The 22,660-nt window shown below is 40.4% G+C and overlaps 1 protein-coding gene across 3 annotated transcripts; it reads right to left on the bottom strand.

Annotated features, from left to right (window-relative positions):
• Nucleotides 1–99: 99 nt before the first annotated feature.
• On the bottom strand, nucleotides 100–22,550 carry eps8l2 (EPS8 like 2). Of its 3 annotated transcripts, XM_040133714.1 has the most exons (21): nucleotides 22,239–22,550; nucleotides 18,791–18,841; nucleotides 18,315–18,361; nucleotides 13,418–13,482; nucleotides 11,391–11,552; nucleotides 10,444–10,593; nucleotides 9,187–9,266; nucleotides 8,939–9,048; nucleotides 8,742–8,818; nucleotides 8,517–8,643; nucleotides 7,447–7,535; nucleotides 7,270–7,344; nucleotides 6,141–6,289; nucleotides 5,881–6,049; nucleotides 5,753–5,787; nucleotides 5,560–5,665; nucleotides 5,100–5,219; nucleotides 4,025–4,100; nucleotides 3,722–3,893; nucleotides 2,624–2,756; nucleotides 100–1,004 (listed from the first exon to the last, which is right to left on the bottom strand). In XM_040133714.1, the coding sequence occupies exons 2-21, from the start codon at nucleotides 18,823–18,825 to the stop codon at nucleotides 927–929; spliced, it is 2,055 nt and encodes a 684-aa protein (XP_039989648.1). In that variant the 5' UTR covers nucleotides 18,826–18,841; nucleotides 22,239–22,550; the 3' UTR covers nucleotides 100–926. The 3 variants fall into 3 exon arrangements, with proteins under 3 accessions (XP_039989648.1, XP_039989647.1, XP_039989649.1); XM_040133713.1 differs by lacking the exons at nucleotides 18,791–18,841; nucleotides 22,239–22,550 and having other exon boundaries at nucleotides 18,315–18,614; XM_040133715.1 differs by lacking the exons at nucleotides 18,315–18,361; nucleotides 18,791–18,841; nucleotides 22,239–22,550 and adding an exon at nucleotides 15,404–15,577.
• Nucleotides 22,551–22,660: the final 110 nt, after the last annotated feature.

Genomic DNA, 22,660 nt, shown 5'->3' with positions numbered 1-22,660 from the left:
ATTAATCCAGACAAAAACACAGCAATTATGTAAAAAAATGTGATATCAAATATTTATCAAGTTTATTTTTTTATTATGTTATTTAAACACTGTGTCCAAAAATATTTACAACCCCGTTGAATGTTTTGTCTACATCTCCATTTATTATTCATAGCAGAGCAACATACTCTCCCCTATATACTACTTAATTTCCCTGTGTCGATGTAGTTTAAGCTGCAAAATACCATGCTACAAAAAAACACATTAATGACAGCATTTTGTAATTACGGACAATGACTTCATGCAGGATTACTGTGAGTTTCTCTGTGGGTTGCAACCTTGCCACAATGTCTGAATTTGGATTATAGACAGCAAAATTATTTACAAGGATGAGTACTGTATTTCTGATATCTGCTAGGAGGACTTTCATTGGTTTATAATATTCTATAGCTGTAAACAGTCATTTGAAAATAATTGGCTATATATCAGAAGATGTGTTACACATTCTGGCACAGATTTAGATATTCAATAGCTAACATCTACTAATTTACCGGGTCTTCTAGTAAACAGCTGCAATATCGACAATGACCATAAAACATCAATTACACTGCTTGTACAAATATGTACGTTACATACATGTTGTGCATATACATGCGCACGTACACACAGTCCCACACACACCAAACTGTGCATAATTTCATGTATTCCTCTTTTCATACACAAACATCTCTTCAACGACAAAATCCACTGAGACAATGAAAAACAAACGCAACATAATTAGACAAGAAAACACTTGAATACGTACACATACGTAAAAATAAATATACAATTAAAATTTATACAACTTTTCATTACGTTCTACTGCTGGTAATAATTAACAGTAGATTGATTTAAGAAGCTGCTGCAGTGAGAAGGAGCGTCTGGATGAGTCATGCTGGTTGGCATATTCAGTCTTTGCCGCCAGAGTTGATCCTCTCCTGCCTCCGCTTCATGATCTCCTGCAGCTCTGAGTCACCATTGGTCTTCTGTAAAGAAAATACAAGAAGATTTACTGTATGTCTCTTTATTAAATCTTCCCACTCTCTTTAAAATTCTGTTCAAGGATTCTCCTGTTACAAAGTGTGAATACAGACAAACACCGTGAGCTAGAAAAGCAGTAATCTAGGACCTTTCAAAAACAGCACTGTTTGGACAAAAATTTGCAAAAGTAATGGCGACAGACTGGTTAAGGAGTCCCACTTCATTTATGTAAGGACAATAAAAGGTTTCAAGGGATATGGATCATTAAATAAACAAAAGTTCAATAACTAGGTCAAAACTTACAAAGTCTTGATCAGGGCACGATATAACAAGGGAATACACACAGTAAATGATCCAGTCAGACATCAGAATGTATAATTAACCCAAATGTTAACAGTAGATTAAGTGAGTTCACAAGTCTACATTGACAATGGTTGGACATGTAAGGAAAAAAAACAGCATAATAATCTAATAACAAAAACAACATAAGTAAGTATAAGTACACTGGTTATTGTTGAGTGTTAGCTCTAAACTTTACTGACACCTGTTACCTGAAACAAAGATGAGGAGAAAACCAGGATCCTGTAAGTCTTTATCCGGGCTCAGACTTTAAATAATCTTTTAACTGAAAGATCCAAACTATTTCTCTTCATGGCATTTTTTTGTCCCCTTCATTCTTCCCTAACCCACTGTGCTTTGACTATGAGTTGACCTTAGTTTACCCTTTATTTCTGTGGGTTTATGCTCAGTTATGATGTCTTTCTATTTACTCAAAATTTTGTGGAAATTCTCAATGTCATTTATAGTTAACTGAGTAAAGCAAAAGGTAACTAGAATGGCACTCAGTAGAGCGCAGACCTCTGCCAAGGCCAATGTCAAACAACATCAACCAGACTTAAAAGAAAAAAATTGAAATTTATGGTAAATGATCTGGATCTGCCCCAAAATTTAATGCGTTCTTCCCCTGGCCCATGTCCCATTCCTCCACCAAGTTCGGTGCAGATCAGTTCAGTGCTGACAAATAAACCAACAAACAGAAATGGGGGGAAAACATAACCTCCTTGGCAGAGGTAATTAATAATGTCAGAGTTATTATTTTATCTATTTCTGCAGCCACAAAAATGTGATAAACAAATGCACCAAAATACCAAAGTACACAGTAGAGCATTCCCCTTAGACCACACATATTATAAATTTAACATTGCGACACACTTATATTTGAGACTAATAACTTGCTATAGCTTGTACTGTTTGTAACTGTTTGTTACAATGAATATAGCTAACAACATCCATGTGAAGAGCTGAGTTGACAAATTATCCTGCCTGGTTAACTCTGACCTGATTAGTGTGTACACACTCCCACTTTTTAGACTACGCCTGTGTTAATCCAAGAGCGTGACTCAATAACAGTGAGAGCTGAAACCAGCAATTATATTCCTGTGTGTATTAAATTGTCTTAACATGCCCAGATAGTTAAGCCATTGCGGTTTCATTCGTATCTATTAAAGGCTTTCAACATTTTTTTCAAAGTGTATTCACTTGTGGATTTGATTTTTTGTCTAACCATGAAGGAAACAGGCGTGTACAGAGGTTGCGTGCAGGCACAGACAGGTGCTTGACTGACCTCTAGCTGTGTCTTCTGTACAGTGATTTGACAGTAGACACGACCACCTTCATCTCCACACACCGCCTTCAGTTCTTCTTTGTTGAGGGAAAATAGTTGTGCTCCAGTCAGGATCCCCAAACATTCAACTGTCCTGCAGACGAGACAATCAGACAACTCATTTACATATTATTATAAATTCACTTATCGTATTTCTTAATTTTAAATTGTTTCCACTGGTGAGTACACTGATGCTGCTAAAACACTGTAACTCCATCTCTGCAGTTTTCTTGGCACTTGGACTTTTCATGGCAGGAAAAGCAAAATGTGTAATCAATGATATTTGTAATGACTGGATTCTTTTGGGGTGTGTCTTTTCCAGCATCCTGATACAGTGTATGCTGGCTCTCTGGGATGGCTTACTGGGTCTTTTTATGGAACTGAGCCACTATTAATTTTATTAACGACATGTGCTCTGTCCCCCCTATGAGATATAAAAAAGGTGTACAACAAACCTGACACCAATAAAGGAAAGGTAACAATAGTTGAAACATCTGGAATCACCAAAATTAGTTGACACATGTGGCTGTTACTCTCAGTAATTACTAAAAAGGCCTCTCTCGACCAAATTCTTAATCAGAATTAAAAAAGCAGGTTTAATTGCCAAAATATCATTAAACAAAACTAAAATAAAACTCTACAGCTATGCCGGCAGCTACAAGAGGCTGTACTGAGTTAAACGCTAACGTCGGCATGCTACAACAGCTGTATCTATTATTGACATTACATAAACAATGGAGAAACAAAGTGCAAGCTATTAATATCTCCTGACATTTCAGTCAGAGATTCAAGGGTAACTTAACGCAAGGCTGAAAAGCAGTGTTCTGCTGCCTTCTCTGGTTGACACGTTTAAGCCTGTTTGCTCTGTTGCACCTGTAACCACACCCAACAGTGATGTCCCAGGGTCCGGGAGTACACCTGTACATCACTGAAGCAAGGTGAGAGGTTGTACCACTGGGGGTCAGCAAAGACAAGATTTTCAAGGATTGTTAGGTTACTCTTTATGATGTGGGGAGGTATTTTGATTTGCTGGAACGATGCGCGTAATGGTTGACTTACGGCTTTGAGAAACCTTTTGCGATGAGCCATTCGATCACCTGCTCTGGGTTTGAGTCAAAGGTGAGCGGTACTTGGCTGCCGGATGAACGCTCCACACGGAACTTCCTGGCGGGCGGCTGGCTTTTGTTAGCAGTGATCATCATCAATAACTCATTGTTGACTTCATCCATCACTGCGGCACAGAAACAGGAGGGCAGCAGATGTCAGAACAAGAGCAACTACTTCTAAAAACTCTTTAAAATAAACCCCCAAACATCTGTAATTCTTAAGTCTGACTTTGTTTACTTTGTTGTGTTCACTCACTTTTGTCTTTCGGTCTACTCTTGTTGAAACTGTCTCCCTGGCTCAGAGAACCAGGAGGTGACGTCCTGTAGCCTTGCTGCACACAGACAGACATAAACATACAAAGTTCATGAGAAAACGGAGCTGGCATTTTCCCCAAAACAGGTTTGTCTTTCATTTAATACTTGCTGATACATTTTTGCCCTGGAGCCAAAAGCAAAATATGTGTGTGAAAGTATTTCACACCAGGAAGAATAGCTACGTGCAGTGCTTGCTGCAGGGCACTGGTGAACCTGCGTGCAGTGTTTGTCTCTAGGTAGTCAGGTTTTCAGCGAGGGTGCTGCACAGTGTTTTTGTTCACAATAATAGTAGAGAGTTTGTACACAAAGCTAAACTGATCTACGACCAAAGTTCAAATTATACGACTCTACTGTGATAAAAGTTTATAATTAAAAGAAAGTGACGTGTGTATTCACTAAAAATTTGTCTATGGTTTTATACATCTGATCACTTATTTATTTCTTGATATTATCTTTATCATGATCCCCACCCCATGTGAAGCAACAAGTCCTACTTTGCAAAACAAATTTATCCACAAGCAGTAACCTTATACTTTTGTTAATGAATTCCTACATTTCCCAGAATTCGTTCCTGCCAACACACCGGAGTTCATGTAGATGAGATGAGGATTATAACTGTAGGTGAAGTGAGTGGAAGTGACACCAACACATATGGTATGAACACGGTTCAAAAATCTTAAAAAAACACATCTATTCCAAACGTAACACGTCCTTTAGCTGCATTGCATTCTGGTCTACTGAGTCTACTGTCAGCAGACAAACTGATGTCCGAACAATTACTTAACAGTGCTGCAAAAATGAGAGCATGTTTTTTGTCATTAAAACTCATTGTAGCTGCTGGAAATGTTCTTGCATGACATCAAATTGTTTGGTTTGAGTAGTTGCCTATGGGAATGCTAAAAATACAACACACCGCTACTAAATATGCTCAGAAATGCAAAATGTGATGTATTTGGTGTTAATCAAAGAATGTTATCTTAATACACTGCAGATAAACAATATGGACAGTACGCCACCTGGCTGTAGATGCCTTCTGGCTCCTCTATCTTCACAACGTCCAGGATGTTAAATGGGACATAGCCGGCCTGGCCGCTGCGGTTCCGTAGTTTCCACCACTGTTTGTCATCCTCTATTACCTATGAGAAACATTTCACATCTCACTCCACAGTACTGAAAACCGCTATTAAACTCAATAACAGTTTGTGTGTTGTATAACAAAAAAATCTTGACCTGATTACAGCGCTAATTGCTTCACTGCCTTTCAGTGCACGCTTTAGCACCAGCTATTTGTTCAGTTTTACAGTTTCCAATTTATTTACACCCGACACAATCACATATAGAAAACCTGCCATGTTTAACTTCGCTGAGGGCTAGAAAGGGTTGGCATCGTCCCTGCCATATGCTACATGTACATCTATATTTGGTTCAAATTGCAAACTTCACATGAGGGACAACGAAATAAGAAATCATTTTTACCTCAAGGATTTCATCCTGCAGCACCGACAGCTCATTAGCATTCCGCGCTACAAAGTGGTAGCGAATTTTGGCATATTTGCGGGTGTGGGGCTTCCCGTTGTACGACCTATTAAGACACATTTTATCGCAGTTTGACATGTTTTTGTGTTGTGTAAAAGGGATGAGAAAGTGTGTGAAGGACTCCACTACTCACCCATCTGATAAGTTTGAGGAATGAGTTCCATAAAACTGAAAAAACAGACAGATGGTTGCATTTTCAAGGGTTAGGATCTGTAATGATCACCACACTTACAGACAGCAGACATTAAATATAACTCTTACCTCTTCCATTGATTGTCTTCTGTAATCGGGGCTGGTGAAGGACCCCAGTGGCCCTGTGGGCCCTTCTGTTTCCCAGGGGGCCGTCCTGAAGAGCTCCACTGGCGGCTCCCAGCCGTTACGAAACTTTGGGTAATAAGGAGGAGCACACTGATCCCTGGGCCACTCTGCTCTGTAGTTGCAGGAGGAGTAAAGGGACCGTCAACAGGTGACCTTCAAAGTACGCATCCATACTGACTGAGCCAACTGTGATGCACATGTACCTGGGTTTGGTCCATCCGTCCCCTAACAGCTCAAAGATGGTCATCTCTTTGGGGATGAGGTGTCCCCGCAGGAAGTCAACAGTATCTTTGGAAAGGTGGGGAGAGATGACTGAACGTGCCAGTTCAGGACTCCCGCAGCTCTGCAGCACCTGTGGACCCATTCACAAACATACTGATGTGAAAACACAAAAGAAAGGCTTTATCCACACAGAAACATGCAGTTTTTTCTCTGTAAATGTATAACCTATAGCTGTGAAATTTTTGAAATTTTTTCTGTACCGACTACACAATGATGCCTGAGTTTTAGAAACAGTACTTTTTCCCCCTTGTTTTGAGGAATATAAAAACATTTTTCTACAAAGAATAAGTAACAAAACGAAGATACTGAGCAAGCATCTGTTTCAATAATTGACATTTTTTGATGCTTGATGCCACAGAAACATTCTGGTACTCAAAAAATACTGAGGTCCAATACCAAGCTCTGGTATTGATTGAAGAAATTAAATTGAACAATATATATCTGCTTTTCAATTAAATGAGACTGTATAGAACGCCTGAAAGCAATTAATAAGCAGCCATACAGCTAACAACAGTTTAACACCACCATTGTGGATGAAGTATTGACAGTTAACTGCTTCACAAATCTCTTTTAAATACACTAAAATATAGTCTTAAGGTAACTTATTTGAACTGTAAAACAACTTTGAAAGTTAAGACAGATGTGGCTGAAGCTGCTGCGTAATGAGGCTGATTGCTGAGGACAGTGGCCATGGGACCACACTTTGTACATTATTTCTCTGGCTTTATCTTGACCTTATCAAGAAAATCTATCCAGAGATTATGGCACCATATCATTGCAGAGCCTAATCACTGCTCTGTGTTTCTAACCAGCAGTATTGAAGGTGTGGCTGCACGCTGTGGCTCGGGAAAGCAACATAAGTGCGGCTGAGGCAATGCAAACACTGAACTATTCTGATTCTGTTCTTTAACAAAAGATCAGTATTTTAATGTAAGATATGCCTTCCAATGACATGAGGAACTTATTTAGCGTGTTTTCAGGATGATGGCATCTCCTGTAAGACAGTCTTCATCCATATAGACCTGTCTGACATCACACATTAGCTCTTACCAGCTCCAGAGGACCAAAGAGGAAATGAACCAGCTCAGATGCGCTCGGATTCTGTATGTGTTTCTTCAGTTTGGCCTGCAGGGGTCGCAAGAACAGACACACAGTGAGACGATACTGAAGAGAGGGGCAGCTGCTGAAAGGGATGAACAAGGGAGGTTAGGAGCTGTAATATCTCACCAAGAGGTTGAAGGCCAGCTTCAGTTTCTGCAGGCTATCAATGAACTCTGCTTCAGAGGGGGGCTTGGCTCGTAGGGTCAGCATGCCCTCTGTAAACAACCAGAGCAACAGTGACCACACACAGAGTCCAGAGTTACCAGCCTGCCATACAAAAACATTACAGACTGGAGACAGGTTTCACTTTCTGGCCAAGGTTCAAAGTCATAACCCTAAATGTTATTTTTTTGTCTCTACTGTAGCTTACAGTTTATGTCTCAAAACAGAGGTTACCAACACAATCATGGTTAGTTAATAAACAACTTTTTACAGATGAAAAGTTCGACTTGGCCAGAAAGTAAAAGCCCAAGAAAGAATGTGCTACATCAGGGTTTCTCTGCCTAAGTTCTCATGACCCCAAAAATCAGAGGGTTATGTAAAGTGAATTTGAGTGTGATATTCCTTTAAATTGTATTTTTGGGAGTATGGAAGTTCCACTTTGCATACTGTAAAAGGGTATGATATATCTCATACCCACTGGTTTTGTTTTTAATTTATAAATAAAAAAAACAAAACAAAACATATCAATCAGTACATCACTCTCACCAATCTTTTGCCTAACAAGTGACTGCACCTGGAATTGTGACCCCAAAGTTGAGAAACTGATTCCCTGGATAGAGAATACATCATTTTCATTCATCATTTTCAAAATTCAACTGAAGTTTACCTTCTTTGGCAACTGCAAACATTTTGAATTTGTCAGGCAAACAAATGTCAATGATGTAATTCAGACAGACGCACACTGATATTAGAACATCAAAATCACCAAATGTGTGGGTGTAACAGGAAAGCAATACACCAGACCAGCACTGTATAGGAGTGAATAAGAAGTAATAACATTACATCAGTAATGAAAATTCAGTAATGAGTATTGTATCACTCAACAAAACCTCAAACCAGCTTCTACTACCACACAAACATCACTGGATGTCCCGGGCCACAGGACACAAAGAGCCACAACCATGTCGACGTGAGCAATATGAACATATTGTCACTGCAGTTGTGCCACCACACCAGAAGAAAGGGAGACAGACCTGCTGGTCCTTTCTTCTTATTCTTCTTACTCTTGTTGCGCTGGTTGAGCTGGGAAAAGGCCTCTGCTGCCTTTTGCAGCCGCGCCACAAAGATTTCTATGTCATCCAGGGCAGAGTTGAGGATTTGCTGAGGGAGACAAATCCCATGCAGAAAACAGCATTGTAAGACGGTGACAGGAGCTGTGTAATATTATGACAGGTGTCATCGTGGATAAAAACACTCACCACATCCTTCTCAATGCGCTGGGCCAGCTTTTTGTGCGACTCTGTGTCATTTTGTCCCACGGCTCGTCTATCTACATCTAAACGCAAAAAAGCTTGTGATTAAAATGAATCCAACAACTGAGAGAACGTCATTTTGCTGTGCTGCTCATGTAAAAAGTGCATTCTCGTGAGTGCATGTGCAGTAAATGCACACTCACCCTGTGTGTTTGTGGCAGCCACTCTTCCCTTTGGAGCAGGTGAGGGGCCCTTGGGGGCTGAATGGGGGAGGATGGTTTCTCTGTGACGCTTCATTTTCTCCTGGTTCACCCTGGAAGATTAGGAGGAGGCATCGAGACCTTCAGCACCCTAACATCTTGTTAGCTATCTGCTAATTACAGGTCATTTCATTTTGTATCTGACCGCAAGAATATTTGTGTGTGTGTTTCTGCAGCAGCAATGTTCTCACTTCAGAGTCTGAAGCCTCATTTTCTTTCCATGCTTGTTGTCTCCAATGGCACTGTCTATATCTGCATGAACCATCTCAGCCTGGAGAGAGCAAGGAGAAACACAGGGAGTCAAACCTAACGTGTACCGAATGTACAGCATTACAGACATCAGTATGCAGTTTCCCTGCAACAGTTAGGGAAAACTTTTCTGTCTTTCATCTACCTTTCATCTGTTGTAAATTTTTGGCATGACCCTTTTGAGGACTGGAATGAGGAGGGCAGCGAAAAGAGGAGGGGATATATCAGAATTATGCCTCTAGTCTACAACACTTTGAAACCTTTTTTATAACAGCGTGTCAAGGATACTGCAATATAACCTCCAGTGTTGTCAGTTAAATTTGTATTCTGCAATAAAAAATTATGTATTCTATGTATTAAAGACAAAGTTATTATTTAGATTCTATGTGAATATGTATTGCTTGCATGGTGAGAATTGGTTTCCTTCCTGTTTCTTTTGTCATTTGTGATTTTAAGTTTGTAACCAAATGATAATTTGTGTTTGTCAATCTTTGTAATTTTGATAATCTATGTCACAAAACCCTGGCTAGTGCAAAAAATAAAGAGCACTCGCACCATGCTTTTGCTGTCGCGGTACCCGTCTTATAGAAGTTAGGAAGCTAAAATTTGTCCATTAGTTTTTATTATATTGTGATGTTTGCTCTAGGAATGCCAATGGTAAAATGAAATGCATCAGTTTATCTGAAAAACTGATTTTAGCTCTTCTCCAAAATCCACATCTGAAAGACCAGGCTTTCTATTCCTCCTTCACATCAAATGACCAGGGAATCACAGTTTTAATAAATAAGAAACTCCCCTTTCATTTATATTGTTTCACTAAAGACAAAGGCAAGCCATATCTAATAAACCAAAGGTTGTTATATTCAGATCCTCTCAGCCTAGTGAATGTTGATGATGATTAAAAGTCTCTGCCTTTAAAACCACCAGTGGTTATTCTGAACTATAAAGAGGTAGTGTCTTATAGAACACTACCTAGTGTTCTGTGGGCTCTAGTATTTCACCCTTTCCGTGGTTTTCCCTTTGGTAAAAATCTCTAAACAAAGCTGCGAAAAATGTGAAAGGATACACACAAACAAACAGCCACTAACAGCTATGAAATCTGACCAAAGCTCCAGAACAACAGCTTAGATTTATGAACGACGTAAAACACAAAGCCAGCCAGTCACGCATGGACAATAAAGGATGCAAACTGAGCCCACCTCCACCTCGTCGCAGTGGAAGAAGTGGATGTCAGGTTTGTGCTGCTCCTTGTCCTGACACACGAGCAGCAGCACCGAGAGGTAGCGTGTCTGATTCAGCACTGTCTGACACATGTGGATGGTGGAGAGAGGAAAGTTCTCCAACTCCTCCTGCAGGAGAATGACAGAAGATGGGTTAGAGGGAAAGAAGTCGAGGCATGGAAGGAACAAGATACTATGTGAGTAGGCTAAGTCCTCAGTGAGATAAAGTCATAAAAACTAAGATTTATTTGAGGGAGAGAGGATTAAAGAAGCAGAGCCAGTCTTTAACTAAGCCCACTGGCTACTGGCTGTAATTTCAAACGTACCATACAGACATGAGAGTGGTATCAATGTTCTCATCTTACCCTCGGCAAGAAAGAGTATAGGCTTATTTCTCAAAATGTCAAACTATTTCTTAAAAGGTTGTTCGACGTGTTAAAAGACACCGTTATGATCATATAGAACATTATGACATAATGTATGTAAAAAATAAATGTGTAGAAAATATTCGTAACATTTTGTATTTTACACTTTTGGCTGCCTTTAGTATATGTGAAATACTGTTCATATAAATGCGTTCCTTATTTTATTTCATTGTACCACATCCAAATCTACACTTAAAGGCACTTGAGCGGTTCAGTATCGCACTTTCAGAGAGTGCAATAGTAAACTGTTCAAGTGCAGTTTATTATTTCAGCGCAGTCTGTCTGCGCTGAAGGCTGAAATATTCTGATTTTTAGGTCCTAAAACACTGGCTCCTACAGTTCCCATAAATTGCAACTTCATGGCATCTTTCATTAGATCCTCCCTGTCTGGTAAATACCCATATTTCATAAACTTGACGCTCCCACTGTGTAATGTAGGCTTCCAGTAACCAATTTATAACCACTCTGTGCATGATGTGTGGACAGGTGTGGAGCTTATACCTGTGTGTCACAGTCCAGCAGCCTGACCGCCTTGTCGGTGACCTGGAGGAGCATCTCCTGCGTCCATATTTTGTCCTTTGAATCCAGGAGGACCAGTTTCTTGACGGCATCATCCACTGTGTTAATGGACTCCGTCTTGTCCATCATGAACGTGGAGAGATGCTGAGGAGAAAACAGTGTGTTGGTAAATGAGGGATTCTGGTGTGAACTAAAAGCAATGTCTGTATGGAAAGTAGGACAGTTATACTTTGGAAAGTTGTTGGCAGTAACATACATTATCTATTTGCTGGCTGTACAAAAGTAATAGTATAACATTTTATGAAATATACTTTTTTGCTTTCTTGCTTAGAATTAGAGGAGAAAAATGATACCGCTATCATAACTGTTCTCTCAATATGAAGCTGGAGCCAGCAGCTGGTTAGCTTAGTTTAGCATAGAGGCCGAAAACAGTGGGAAACAGCTAGCCGGGAGCTGTCCAAAGCTGACATGAAGTCCGCATCCCATCACCTCAAAAGCCCACTAATTAACATGTTATATCTTGCTCGTTTAATTTGTACAAAAAGGGAAGTTTAAAAACAAGTCTTTGCTAGCTGCCAAGCATGGCTCCTCGGCAAAATACTAGTCCAGCACATAACCCCACAAAAAACCACAACTTGTCATTTTTTACGCGTGGTTAGAAAAGGAGAGAGATATAAAGTGTTAAATAGTGAGCACATAAGCCAGGCTAGCTGATTCCCCCTGTTTGCAGTCTTTTTGCTAAGCTAAGTTAACATATAGACATGACAGTGGTATCGATCTTTTCATCTCACTCTTGGCAAATAGGCAAATAAGCATATTTCCCAAAGGGTCAAACTGTTAACTGTACCTGTTAACTGGACTGAATTTTAATTCAGGCCTGTTTTCTTATAACTATTACCTGCAAAAATTTTTCACGTTTCCTTCAGCTGACACATTTGACCTCATAAATTACTGGCCCATTTTATCTGATATCAAAATGGCAGTATTGCTACATATGACTCTGTTTGTGGTTGGTTCCAGCGTGGCTGTTATCTGTTATTACCTGCCCATGTGTGATAACAGGGAGGCATTTTTGAGAAATCCTATCTACACCAACGCAGGACATAGTTCAGCACCATCCCTGACTTGAAGCACATTTCTGGTTCCGTCATCCCAACATCAGGTCCCCACTGCTGCTGTCAGAGGCCTGATTGCTTTATTATGATGGAGTTCAAGTCATCATCTTCATCTAGTTCTAAAAAGGCTCACTCACCTTTTTTAAGTTATAAATCCATCCATTTAAAGACCTCAAGTATAAGATTTTCTTTCCTTTTCAAGGCTTTTTTGCATTATGTCTTTTTTTGACAGTTGACAGTAAAATGTGATGTGAAACATGGAGAGAAAGAGAGAGGAACGACATGGAAAAAAAGTCCTCAGCTGAACTCAAACATGGGGACATGGTGGTCATAGAGTGGTCATGGTGGTCAAAACTACTAGGTTACTACGACACCCCAATTATTAGATTTTCCAGCATAACTGCTCATTTTCATACACATTTTAAAATACACAATCTATTCTATTTTAATTCCTTTGTTGGTATCGATGCCTTTATTTATCTCCACATTCACCAGTCGGGTGAACAGGTACCACATAAATTAGCAACAAAATAATAACAATACAGTGAATTATATGAAAAGGTAAATAAAACATTTAGATAACACAAAATTATGATACACAGTGCAACGCATAGGTAACTGCAAATGTCTGGGATTAATCGTAAGGTTTAATATAAAAAAAACTATAAACATTAACTTTTTATTTCACTTTAATTAGTACTTAGATGTTTTCTAATCTATAACTTCTAAACTATAATACTGTTGAATAAACATGCAGTGAGTGACTTTCAAATCTTCTTTTCCATTTTCTATATATTTTGCTTTATATGTAAAAAAAATTTAAATACAGAAATTGTCAAAATGACAAAACACAACTTTAATTCTTCAGAGACACAGAAACAGAGAAGATCTTACCTCAACATGATACTGCGACGTCTCATGCATGATATAATTGGAGTTGGAGTATTTCTTCCTCTGTTCTGTTAATAAGAAAAACAAAGACATCTAAAACAGAAAAATTGAGAAACCAGCAAGTACTAATTCTAATTTTACTGTATCCTTATATATAGCACAGTCGTAACACTGACCCCAAGTCTGCATGTTGAACGTTTCACACAATGAAGAGGTGAAATGACGGGCTTGAAACGCTGATGCATGAGCTAAAAAGGGCAATAAGGAAGTCACAAGGACATGTAATCGGTGCTTTCTTTTATGGGACTACTGTCAGCCTCACTGACAATTGTGCTGTTAGGTATTCACTTACAATTGTATGCAAAAGTCTGGGCACCCGTGGGAAAATTACATATTTAGTTGATTTTTGAAGTGAAATTAAGTAAATACAGCCCCTGCAGCAAACAGACATTAAAAATATAACACCCCCCCTCACCCCCTGGAAATATTCTCCTTTGGGGTTGTGTGGAAGCCAGTGACGCAGGAAACATTTCACGGGAAGAGGGAAGAATGGCTTCCACTAAATATCAGGAAATTATGGATGCAAATGCAGTCAGTCAAAGAACTCAACGTGAAAAGAGGCTGGCTACTACAACAGGACAGTGACCCAAGGCAGGCCTCTAAAATTCACCATGAACTACTTCAAGAAACGCTACCTGAAGCTTTTGGAACAGCCCCCACAGTCCTCTGACTTGAACATCACCAAAAATCTGTCGTGTAGACTTTAAACATGCTGTGTGAGCAAGAAAGCCTAAAATATCTCAAAACTTGAAGTGATCTGCAGGCAGAGTGGGCAAAAATCTATGAATCAAGTACAGACAGACTCTTAACTGCTACAAAAAATGTTTGCAATCTGAGCGTTAGTAAGAACTAACTTAGTAAGGTGCCCAAACTTTGGCACATTACTGTTTTATTGTGTTTCTTGCTATTTTTTTAAATTCATGAACTAAAAAGTAAAATTTGAATAAAGGCTAATTTTGAGTTTGTGTTTGTTGCAGGGGTTGTATTTACTTATTTTCACTTCTAAAACCAACAAAATATGCAATATGCCCAAACTCTTGCATACCACTGCATATACTGTAATGTTTATTTAGTAAGATAATTTGATTTAGACATATGATGTGTATTTTACAATACATTTTATGACAGTGCAGTAAAAACTACAAGAGCTTCTCTTTGAAAGAAATGAAACTGAGGTCAACCTGTACTTTATCAAATCTTTTAGCATAATTTTATGTCCAAAAGTGTCCTGCCGGAGGGCAAGTGGAATGGAAACAGTCCTATCTGAGAAGTTAATTATTAAATCTCATATCAAAGAGTCTTTGTGACAGTATAGTATGTTGGCCAGATTGGCATTAAAGTATGCTGCATCCGGGGCACCAGTCTGAGGCACGGATTTACTGCAGGGGTCAAAAATCAGTGATGCTAACTCTCAAGAGCAGCAAGCTTACGTCCTCATCTGTGGCAATGTATTGTGATTTGTCACATGTGCCCTTGTTCACCACACTGTGTGTGCTGTTGGCTGGGGCCAGTGTTCTCATTGACCTGTTTACCAAGTGAATAGTCTGCAGGTAACAATTACGGTTAAAAGAGAGCATGTTCCTATCAACTCCACTGCCAGATCTCATATCAGGTCTCTTTCTGTCCCCCACCCAATAGAGTCAACATTTTGATGCAACATAGACTACAGCTCTGGTTTTCTCTGCATACAGGCCCTGAGACACATTTTGCTTTATGTGCTTTATGGTGAATGTGACACAAAAGCCCTAATGTTTGTATAACATTTAACAAATTGTGTGTCAAAGCTCTACAGTACATTCCAATATTTCCAGTATTTGTATCCTCTTGTTAACGATTCATGCTTCATAGTACTCTGACTCATCCATATTTTGACGCACTGAAAAAAGCTTTTCAAAGGAGATCACATTATATCCATTCAACCACCCTCACCGTCCAAATGACGCAAGTGTTTGTCTTTCCTCTTCCTGCCATTTCCTCTCTGCTAATCCCTTCCTGCTTGGTTCCCCACAGGTGAAACACGGGCGTCAGGTGACGTTCTGAAAGTCGAGCTCGCCCCATGTCTTATTAATGACTGACATTTATGCCAGTCAATTCACAGCGCTGTGACAGCTTGCAATGAGAGCCACTTAGCAGGCAGATGGGCAGATCCTCAGGGCTCTCCCGGGTCAATGACCAGTGATAAACATGGCTGCCTGGCAGATTATCAAACCAATACATGGCTCGGATCAATCAGACAATCTGACCTCCCTAATAACTGCTCTGTAAACACAATGAACCCTGACTCAACCCACAAACAACACAGTAACATTCTTTGATCTAATGTCATGAAACCGTTTAAATATGAATCTTTTTTTTTTTTAATTTTTGTTTGATTAATAAAGAGAATAAAATCCTTTATTGCAACATCAAATGACTGAATAAGTCACAACCATAGATAACTCAAACAATAAGCTATTGTGCTGGCACAAGATCATTACCTTTGGATACGGAAGTGTCCTACTGTGTCTACAAAGATTTGTCCATATGTCGCTAGAAACCATCACATCAACAAACCTCACAGCCTGATTCACCACAGAGCTGTTCTCTCAAACTAGCGATGAACAAATGAATGCAGGTTGACATCGATCGTTTGTTTATCAAGAGCAGTAAGAAGCCAAAGACATACTGTTAACTTTTTAAAATATAGCCACTAATAACACTGCTTTAATAAAGTCAAACACAAAGAGCAAGAGAGAAACTTCAATTATGGTGCTGACTGAAAGGAATTACACTTAAAGTACTCATATCTATTATGGAGATAAAACTGAATTTTATACATACGCACAAAAGTTGAAGATTAACATTGCTGCAGTGAAAAGAGAGGGAAGTTTCTACAACCATTTTGACTCAGTCCAAACACGTTTTACCTGCCAGAGACATGCTCCTCAACCATAAACCATCTGAGAAACTCAAGAAAGCTGTTGAATCATCTGAACTCCTGGGAGGATGAGTCTGATGTGGCATCTCTCTGCTCTACTGTATAGCTGCGGATATCAGATCAGGTGGGAGGACTGTCTAACATTTGCATCACTTGTTTGCTGCCTTACACTGTGTGAATGACGGGGAGTTTTGCATATGGGAGATAGAGCTGCTGTTGTTCCTCTCCATGTTTATTCAGCAAGGAGCAAGCCGCAAACCTATATCTATCCAAATTTCTGCCTGTTATGGATGGTATTCAGTATTGTCCACTCTCCTGCCTCTCTGGTTCAGGAGGACAGGCATGCTGCTGTCATCCTGCAGTGAGAGGGTAGTGGTGACCATCTGCCACACAAGATGAAACGAGCCAATGAAACAGCACAGTCTCATCACACATTCAGTAAGATTTTTCACAGAGATCAAAAGAGTGGGTGTATCCTGTGGATATTTGGATGACTTATGGCACAGAAATGCTTCACAAACAACAAGGTGCACAGTCAGTTAGTCTGGGAACATCTTGCAAGATCTACTGTACCATCATCTGTGATTTCAGGAGATTCTAAGTTTGGAACACTGTAGCCATGCATGAAAGCAGGTTGTTTTGTCATACCTCGGGGCAGGTTTCTATCTGGGCCTATGATATGCTATACAATGTTCCTCTGTGTTTGCAGTGTGGAAGGAGGTCCTGGTAAGGACCAGTGAGCTAATGTCTGAGGCAGCGAGGGGAGGACCAGAGGTGAGTGAGCGTCAGAGTCTGCCCCTTTCCATTTTTCAATGCGTCTTTTATTCACCTGCAAGACATGGGCATCCCCACCCTTTTCCAACCACACATTAAAAACAGGCACACCCTGCACTCCCAGCTAATGTAACATAGCACATTTCAGTAACATAAACACACCCTAACACAAGTATGCAGCTACAATAAAATGGCAAAGCAATTCATGACTGTATCACTGAGTTTAACCAAAGTCAAGACAGATCAGTGATGCAGCCTGACAATATAGATGTAAATGGAGCACTACAATAACACAAGCACATCCGCTCTGGCACGGAGCTGGAAACTCGGGATCCCTTTAGGAGCCCAGCCTCCCTCCAATGTCCCTCAGTGTCTAACAGAGGTTTCCCTTCAGCAGGACCTTCGCCACTGCTTATCACCCTGTGCACAGGTGTTTTGGGAGAGAACTGTGAAAGCCGAACAAGGCCGTGGGGCTGCAGCAACATGCTGCAGAGTGAGAGTGCAGGATTTCCTGACGAAGTCATTTGCACAGCAAACTGAATTAGTTGTGATTGGACTCAGTTGCCTCAAAACTTGACTATAGACAGTTTGGAGAGGTATAAAAGGATAAAGAAGACACTTTTTGTACTGTATTCCATTCAAGATTTCTTCAAGCTGAAGATGTAACATTTTTAAAAGGGGATCCCAAATGTATAGCCTCATTTTTACGAATGGAAAGTATTTTTGCAAAAAAACTGGGCACCGTATTGTTTAGCAAACATTACTCAAAGTGATAGTTAATAGCGACAGGATGGTGTGTTTGCTTCACCCTCAAAATAAACTACAGTGTCCTTGTTCATCATAATAAAGGAACATGTCACCCATCGCAACAGTGTGGCTCAATTATGAGTTTTTACACGTTTTTGGAAAACAAATAAATAGGCTACATTCTTAAAAATGAGGGTGCAAATTTTCAAAAAACTATCCTTTGACAATTATGACTGTACCTTCTCCTCAATTACAAGCTGTAAGCGATAAACGCTCTGTACTGAGTCATGCTACAGAAATAAGGGCGTGTTAAGGCAAGGTCTTGAAAGTGGGCCAACAATGTAATACTCCTACTGACAAAAACAGTCCAACTTCTCTAGACACTTCCATGTAGTCACTTACCGTAAAGGGCCTTGGCGCTGATCTTGCTGTCCGATCTGGCCACTCCACTGCAATGACAAGAAGAGGAGACAGGGTTACGCTGTGCACCCTTCATCTTCTCCCCTGCGCCTCTGGATACAAGTGTCACAAACCCTCTGAATCTCCCACAATGTCACGTAGAGATATACGGAAAAGAGACTGGCCAGCACTGGAGGAGATTAGCCTGAGATTCTGAGCATATGGGCCAGCCAGGGAGAGCGAGGGGGAGAGTGGAAAAGGGAGGGAGAGGGGGGGGTTGCTGGAGCCAGGAACCCAGGCAAAGCAAACAATTCTCAACAGAGCAGCTCTGTGCCCGAGGTCCATGACCCACACCACCTTCCACATTCTGGGTTAGTGATTCTCTTGCGCCTGTGTGACAGTAACTCAGCATAATGTGATTGGCTAACTCACAGAAAGGTAAATATGTAAGGGGAAGCAGGAATGTGTGCGATACTCACTTGGCTTGCCGCGACAGAGGTCCCAGGACACTCATTATTTAAGGCATCCACCTGAAGAAAAAAAAAAAACACAAGGATGAGCATCAGAGAAAGAAAGAGGGTAGGTGATAGTGAGACACAGAAAGAGGGAAAATATTTTCCACCCAAACGAACATTGCATACTTTATTTAACCTAAAAGACCCTTTAAATGCCTGTTGCATCAGGTATCTTATTTTTCTCTCTCATTCCACTTGGGTGAGCTCTAGTAGACGGACCATGGTGTATAAACTTGAAAAGCTATAGACACCTTAATAAGGCTGTAGATATAGTATGCAAAGTTGAGGTGTAGACTCCTGAACAGCCTGTTCTTCCACTGTCTTCACAGCCAGGTGTTGGGCCTGTACTACTGGGAGTCGGGGGACCGATCAAAGACAATGGAAGACAGCAGGCTGATATGCACTATGTAATTAGAGCCACTCTGCTGATGCCTATATCTGCACAGCTGCAATTATTCAATTTGGTTGGGTTTTACATCCAGCCACGCTCAGTATTTGATAATTAGCGCGGCCTCGGAGGAGATAAGCATGAGCTATAAATCTGAGAGATTAATGGGTGCAGGAAACGAGAGAGCAAAACTCTCTCACACCTTTCCCTCCGAGCCCGGGGACTCTGAGTTGTCTGTCAAGGCATGCACTGACAAGGTTATGTAATATATATCAGGCCTACAGCACACACTGTGGCTGAACACATTCAGTATCAGTATAAACTCTAACTTTGGACCCTGATGAGATGTTATACAACATAGTGGGCTTTGTTTGGTTTCCTTTTAAATCCTTTTCAGGATTTTATTACTGCATTAAATATAATTATTCCTCGTTTAATGGCTAAAGTCAATTGTATTTAACGGTGGATATGGACTTTTAGACTACAAGGAGCCGGGTATCGCTTTAAGCAACCGGTTCAGTTTGTATTATTAATTGGTGGCGAGAGGTTAGGATCCTGTGTCTCCAGCAAGTATTTTAAGTGTTCGTCAAGAACAATCCAGTCCTTGTGTCACTTTGCGGTACTGGGTGTGCTTCCTACAATAGCTATGAACATTTCAGTAACCCTTTCTAACCAAACTATAACACAGCCATTCCTCAAGAAATACCTTTCCTCCTTTCTGAAGTTTGAAACTGGTTTTGCACAACGAGCAGCGGTACACTACACATGCACAAGGTAAATACTCTGTATGACAGTTATAGGTTACAGGTGTGGTCATTTAAGATTATCTCGCAGCAGATCATAGACATAATCCCTCTCACCAGATAATCTCATCAGAACTTCTGAAAGAAGAAAGGGCAAATCACAACAGCTTTCACAACCTGGGCCACAGTTAATGTATGTTAAAGTATGAGTTCGTTTATAAAGAGCCACGTGTAGTTCCATGCCCTCTGATCGAAGACTATGGCAAAAAATTTTAATGAGAAATGCAAATGAGCACAGAAAACTAGTTGTATTTACTTTGGTAAGTCAAGTTTGCACCAGATAGATAGACTTCCTCTTTCTGTCCTTATCTCTCGGTCATCTTCCCTCAACGCTATTGTTGCTGGCTCTGGCCTTCCGCCTGGTTTCAGGAGGGAGGTGAAGCCAGAGCGGCATAGGCTGGGTGTCATGTGTTGTCAACATCCTGGCAAGATGCCCGCTGTACACCTCTCCTCCACTCAGCCTAGGGTGCTTATTGTTCAATAATGACAAGCCCTTATTCAGACGTAATTACAAGGTAATAAAACAATAATTACACAAAAAAAAAAGAAGCAGCGTTTGCAGGTTGCTTAGCTTAGGTTAACTCATAAAAGCTCGTCTCATTTTCAAAATTACTGCAAGTTCAGTGCATTATCATATGAAATTGTCTCAACACACAATATAAATGATAAACTGACATAAGAAAAAACACACAAAATTAATACAACTAAGCATATGGCCTTATGTATCAAGTGTACACAACAATAAAACAACAGATTTATAGTTGCTGACTGAAAACAATCTAATGCCCCAACATGATAACTGTCTGTTAGGACAAAGCAGCACCACGAAATATTTTGGACCCACACATAAAGCAGAACAACGGATCTTACACATTAAATATCTATAGTAATGTGTCTATCCTACAACATAAGCCCCATAGCACACCTGAAGCTTCAAAAAAACATTTAAGAAAACAGTGAGATATGCTGGGCACATAAATCACACCTGACAAGACCAGTAAAGGTGTAATAATCTCATTGTTTACAGCCTATGAGGTCACATCAGTGGAATAACGATATCAACACTCTTTGAAATTGCCATACTACAAAACGAGACCATATTGACAGCCTGAGTACTGTGATATGCCCAATATGCCTGATACTTAACTCCACGCTCCTGAGCAAGCATTTTGTAAGAGATAACAATTAGCAGATTTTATGAATTCGGAGCCATTCGGCCATTCAGGCTGAATCACATTTCATTGTTATGAAAGCTGGAGATGATGTTACAGGTTTATTCTGGGCGTACAGGTGCACTGGGGGGAGTGCATTCTCTTGATCAGGGCATAGAGAACCAGCACAAGACAAAATCAGGTCAGATTTCACAGACATGGTTCCTGTTTGTTCACATAACATTCATTGGACCCTCCCAACACACTGAGCACAACAATCTTGTGTCGGGACAAAACCCTACTGGAAGACTCTGACAGAATCAACCTGTGATTCTCAAGTTAGGAGTCAGTGTTTCTCCTTTGCTTGTATATGTGTAGCATGTCAGGGGTTTTTTCCCCCAAACCTGCTGAACCCAAATGAAAGCACATTCCTCTTACCACGGAGCTAAATGCTGTAATAAGGTTGTGGGTGACATCAGATATAAATGTATGGTAGCAGCATTAATCTTATTGTGTGGATACCCAACACCAAAACATGCTACGTTAATTACTCAATAGATTAATCACTGTACAATTACATCAGGATTTAATCAGTAAAGTATAATATAAGTATAATATATATATATATATATATATAATAATTTCAAATCAGCCTTGATCCCAAAACATTAATAATATGCTAACAAATAATTTATTAGGACTCATTTCCTACACACAATAACACAATATTATAATAATGATAAGAAATGGTAATAAATCATCCCTATAAAAAATAAGCGCAACCAATCAATCTCAACGTTTAAACCAACTTGAAGGAGAAGTCATTGAAACAGCTCAGAAAAAGTGGAACGTTGAACATCAAACAGGCAACTCCATCTGCTGAGGAAGATCATGTGATACGATCGAAAGCTCCAGGACAGCGACTGCGTGGACCGTGTGGTGAGACTTGTCATGTTTATGTTAGTTTGTGTTCACTGTGAAGACACTGGTGAACAGGCGTAAGAAAGAATGAAAGGAAGAAAGAAAGACAGAAAGAGAGAAAGCGTCTTTTACTCCTCACAGGAACTCACAGTGGTGTTTTCCGGGCGGGATACTCAAGGAGACAAACGTGGGCGAGACAGCACCTGAAGCATCAGCCTGCCGTCACCGCCTGCGGTCGATCCCCCAGAAATGTATCGATATGCGCGTAGCCTTCCGCCGTCGGTGTCCAAAACTGGAAACTACGCAGCTGCCCTACCGACAGCGGAGCGCAGGCGTCTGTCGCCGGCCCTCAGAGACAGTCGCTGAGGGGGCAAAGCGGGAGCGGGTCAGTGATAGGCCGCTCTGCAGGTAAGGTAATCTGAGAGGGGAGGAGCCCCGGGTACACCTCGCTGTGGCTGAGTCGGCAGGTGCGAGTCTTCGTGGTGAGCGCTCGGGTGCGTGCAGTATGGCGGGAGATTGGACTCAAAATGGTCACAAATGTGTGCCCCGTGATCTGCAAACGAAAAAATAA

Source organism: Xiphias gladius, chromosome 8 (assembly GCF_016859285.1).
Source record: "Xiphias gladius isolate SHS-SW01 ecotype Sanya breed wild chromosome 8, ASM1685928v1, whole genome shotgun sequence".
Classification (NCBI taxonomy): domain Eukaryota; kingdom Metazoa; phylum Chordata; class Actinopteri; order Istiophoriformes; family Xiphiidae; genus Xiphias; species Xiphias gladius.
This window is presented reverse-complemented; position numbering and strand designations above follow the sequence as displayed.

Bases quoted from the DNA above. Each gene is read 5' to 3' on its own strand.
- eps8l2 (XM_040133713.1), bottom strand. From the start codon at position 18,408: ATGAAGGGTGCACAGCGTAACCCTGTCTCCTCTTCTTGTCATTGCAGT. The intron at 8,644-8,741 runs GTGAGTGTTTTT...TGTCTCCCTCAG, and splicing joins AGCGCATTGAGAAGGATGTG to CAAATCCTCAACTCTGCCCT. The intron at 5,666-5,752 runs GTGAGTAGTGGA...GTGTCTTAATAG, and splicing joins TCCTCAAACTTATCAGATGG to GTCGTACAACGGGAAGCCCC.